At 52.9% G+C, this 4,214-nt stretch overlaps 1 protein-coding gene across 1 annotated transcript; it reads left to right on the forward strand.

Annotated features, from left to right (window-relative positions):
- Positions 1 to 372: 372 nt before the first annotated feature.
- DUOXA2 (dual oxidase maturation factor 2) lies at positions 373 to 4,214 on the forward strand (the record flags this gene model as incomplete). The annotated part of the gene is made up of 6 exons (XM_084293530.1): positions 373 to 519; positions 642 to 699; positions 2,587 to 2,721; positions 2,910 to 3,123; positions 3,354 to 3,568; positions 4,015 to 4,214. The coding sequence occupies 6 exons, from the start codon at positions 373 to 375 to the stop codon at positions 4,212 to 4,214; spliced, it is 969 nt and encodes a 322-aa protein (XP_084149656.1).

The raw sequence follows: 4,214 nt of genomic DNA on the forward strand, positions 1-4,214 counted from the left end.
AAACCTGGCTCTGTCCGGGGAGGAGCTGCTTGGCAGGTTTCTGGGTCTGGGCACTTCCTCAAGCTGCAGCAGGACAGCACCTTGCGGTTCTTGGTTCTCCACGCAGCCACAAACCCCTCAGGCTGGCTAAGCCCTTACCCAGGCACTTCCTCTCCTCCCCTAGGGCTTTGGGTGGCATGTTTCTCTTCTGGGGAGTATTTCATCGTGTCTATTTCCTTGCAGTGTCATTTCCTTGAGTTCTGAGGTGGACCTCCCGCAGCTGGTTATTCCAGAGCTGAGTTGGAGCTGGTGACCACAGGCTCAAGAAGTGAACGAGGCAGTCTGAGCCTCTGCCGTGACTGCCTCTCTCCCCTGGGCTGCTAGAGGTGCAGAATGACTCTCTTCGACGGCGTCTACCCCTTCTACCCGCAGCAGAGGAAGCACTTTGTGTTCGATGTCAGCACCATCATAGTGATTATTGTCTTCCTGACGTTCGCTGCCACCTTCCTGCTCATCATCCCAGGCATCCGTGGACGGGCGGTGCGTGACCCTTCCTCCTGGGGATAAAGCGTCCACTGCCCACGTTTTGGATGCTGGGGCGAGGCGGGAGGACAGCCGGGGGCTGTTCCTCCGTGCCTGACATCCCACCTTTCTCCATGCAGAGGCTGTACTGGGTGTTCCGAGTTCTCCTCAGCCTGGTGGTGGGAGTGGTGATTGTTGGTAAGTGCTGCGCACCCCTTCGAGGGCGGGCACGGGGCAGGATTTGACCCTGGGGCAGGGTCTGTGTCTGGGGAGTATGAGCCGGTGATAACAGCCGCGGCTTGGCAGAGGCTGGTTGCCCTTCCCTTACTATGCAAAGCAGCCGTGCAGCTTCTCAGCTGGGCTCCCCCACCACTCACGCAGGGGCTGAGAGCTCTGGGAGGTGCCTGAGCTCACTTCTGAATTGAGAGGGCACTTTGCTCTAATTGCACCGAGGAGGTCAAAGAGCCCCATGTTCCTCCAGCTGCACGAGCCTTCCTGAGCCACTTGGTGCCACGGGAGCACGGATAAGTAGCTCAGACTGTGGCCAGGCAAAACTGGAGGGTGAAGGTGATGTAGAGAGCAGGACAAACTAAAATATAGACAGAATGAAAGCAGGGGGTAAAGACTTTCCAAGGAGCAAGGCAGGAGTACACAAAGGAGAGGATTTGATTGAGCAGAAAACAGGAAATCTTCTGTAATAAATGGGACTGACAGCTGGAACCTGCAAAGTCCAGGCTGTGGGCATTTCAAATTTGGACAGGGCTACAGAGTGTATAAGCAGCAGTGAGGGGAGGGAAGATGATGGGTGGAGCATCAGTCCTGACCCTAAATCAAAGAAACCCCAGCTTTAAAGTACATGGCTGATTATAAGACTGCTTGGAGTGGGATGATGAAGCACAACTGAAATGACGAACGACTTGAGGATAAAAGTGGATAGAAGTGGATAGCCAGGCTGTGACCAGCTGCTTGATTCTGCTACCTGACACATGGGTTATGGGGCCCAGCCCGGCATGTGGCAGTCGCCCTCCACCTGGGGGTGTCTAAGTGCTGGGAGATGCCACCAGAGCTGCCAGGGAACACAGCGCCAGGCTGCAGCTGGAGGAGGGGAGGAGATCGTGGCTTGCTCCACAGCCTGAACCAGTTCAGCACTCACTCAGCTCTGGAGAGCCATCCAGTGCTGTTCTCAGTACAAGGATGCAGCCAGGTGCTGCTTGGGCACACAAGAGGAATTAATTGTTGTAAAGCCAGCGTCAGGATTTCTGTCTTCAGTTGGGCACACTCAACCCTGCAGCTGGAAAATGTTCCGACAAAGCTGCAACCGGATCAGTGCTCTCACAAGTTGATTCAGCAGCTGAACTTATTTTTAGGCAGGTTTGAAAGGTTTTGTGTGGCCTGAGATTCAATAATTGTCTTTACATTCAGCTTGTATTATTGCTGGAAAATTAAATCCACGACAAAGTGAAAGTGTTTCAGAAAAACAAGCTTTTTTTTTTTTTAAAAAAAAAAAAAAAAGTATACCAAAAATGGTTCAAATTTTTCTTTTTCCCCCAACTGAAATGACCAGCAAAAGCTGCAATGGTGCTTGCCACCCCTCTCAACCACCTCTATTTGACAAAAATTCCAGTGAATTTTTGCTATTTACCCTTAGTGCTATGTGCTGATTCATAAGGAGCTTTATAATGGCAATGAAACTCACCCCTGTTCCTGAGGCTGAGGAATGGGCTCATTTCTGAGCCCTGTCCTTGGGGGCTGTGGTGCTTGTCATGGTGGGGAGCTTGCAGGGAAGTTCTGAAGAGAACGTCCAAGGAGGAATCAGGTCCTGGGGTGCGTTCCTGGGAATCTGAGCTCCCCCCCTCCAGGACTGAGGGAGTGGATGCTCAGCAAGAGGAGGACAAGAGCTCTGCCAGGGCGTGGGGGCTGGTTGAGGCACGTCCTTATGGCTGACTCATTTCTCCTGCCCTTCATACACTCCCTTGCAGTGCCACAGAAGAAAGGCGGCAGCTTGAGCTCATCTCAGGCCCACCTTGAGTACAGCAAGGTCCGGGACCAACCCTTCTTTAACCACCCTTCAATTTTTTCTGGCAGCTGTCCAGTTCACGGGGGACTGGGAGAGTGGATGGGTGACAGCAAACACCTCCTACAAGTCCTTCAGCACTGTCATGGTGAAGGCGGACATCGGGCTGCACGTTGGCCTGGCAGGGGTGAACGTCACGCTGGTGGGTGAGTCTGATGTCCCTGCCTGTAGTTCTGGGGGCCATGGCCATGGGAGGTCTCCAAGTGTTTTGTGGATGGCCTTGCTTTTACTGGAGGCTTCTGAGCCGATGCCATCGCTGGGTTGCCTGTGCTCCTGGCTGGCAATGCCCAGCCTGCTGGGCCACAGCAAGACCTTAGTCTTCCTCCTCTGGCAGGAAACCCGGTGAATCAGGTCAATGAGACCATTGACTACAACGAGCACTTTGCCTGGAGCTTCGATGCAGACTACGATCACAGCTACAGTGAAGGCCTGGAGAAGGGGCTGCCCAGCCCCATCCTCTACGTGGCAGAGAAGTTCACCACAGAAAGCCCCTGCAACATGCACAGGCAGTACCGCATCTCCGGCCACTACGCGTCAGCCACTCTCTGGTGAGCTCTTCTCTGCAGGGGAGACAATCCAATTCCACCCCCTCTGCCCTGGGCAGGGACATCACCCACTAGATCAGGTTACCCAGGGCCCCATCCAGCCTGGTCTTGAACACCTCCAGGGATGGGGCATGATGACCACGAATCTCTGCTCCCACATGGAGATCCTCACATAGATCCACCTAGGCTATGGCACTTGCACATCTTATCCACTGGTCTTCTCTCGTTTCCAGGGTGGCCTTCTGCACGTGGCTCATCTCCAACATGCTCTTCTCCATGCCCGTCCTAGTCTATGGAGGCTACATGGTCCTGACTACAGGGGCTTTCATGATCTTTTCATTGCTTTCCTTCTCCACTGTGAGGAACTCCCTGATATGCCCGATCCAATTTGGGACTGAATCCCTGCTCATAGACTATGGGGGATCTTTCTGGCTCACACTAGTGATTGGTAAGTACAAGCTACATCCAGACTCACCACAGAGTCTGGGTTTGCAAGAGTTCTGTGTTTTTTTCCTCATAAATGGAGGCAAGAGATCTTGGGGAGTGCAGCCCAGTGGAGGCTTGCCCTGTGCCTTGGCACAACAGCTCCCAGCAGAGGTTAGGAGAGGGCTGGCAAAACTGGGAGCATAGTCCCTGTCTTGAGGGTGGTGGAGGGGTTTTTAGTCCCTAAATTGCAGCAGTGCAAGGAATTGGGGACTATAAGCCTGGAATTTAAGACCCATACTTGTTTTTTATGATGCTCAGCACAGAAGCTGAAGTGACCTTATACAGTAGTATGCCGTCTTACATAGGAGAAGGTATTGTCCCTCAGTAGGGGGCCATCAGGGTAGGATATGGGGAGGGAAATGTGTTGGTGTTTACAGGATTGCTCTCACAGAGCACATTGTCTTTCAGGCTTGCTCTGTTTTGTGGCTGGGATCGCTATTGTTGTACTGCACTACTTCAACCCAGACCTACTGAAAACTTTCTTTGACCTCCATGAGGTCAGAACTGAGGACTGCCAAGAGATGACTGAAGTGTACATCAACCCTCAGTTCATGAGCAACACACAATCTCCTCCTCAGCCCTCCAGAATTATCTCCAGCGGCATGTAG

The sequence above is a fragment of the Netta rufina genome (genome assembly GCF_964035555.1).
Source record: "Netta rufina genome assembly, chromosome: 11".
In the NCBI taxonomy this organism is placed as follows: domain Eukaryota; kingdom Metazoa; phylum Chordata; class Aves; order Anseriformes; family Anatidae; genus Netta; species Netta rufina.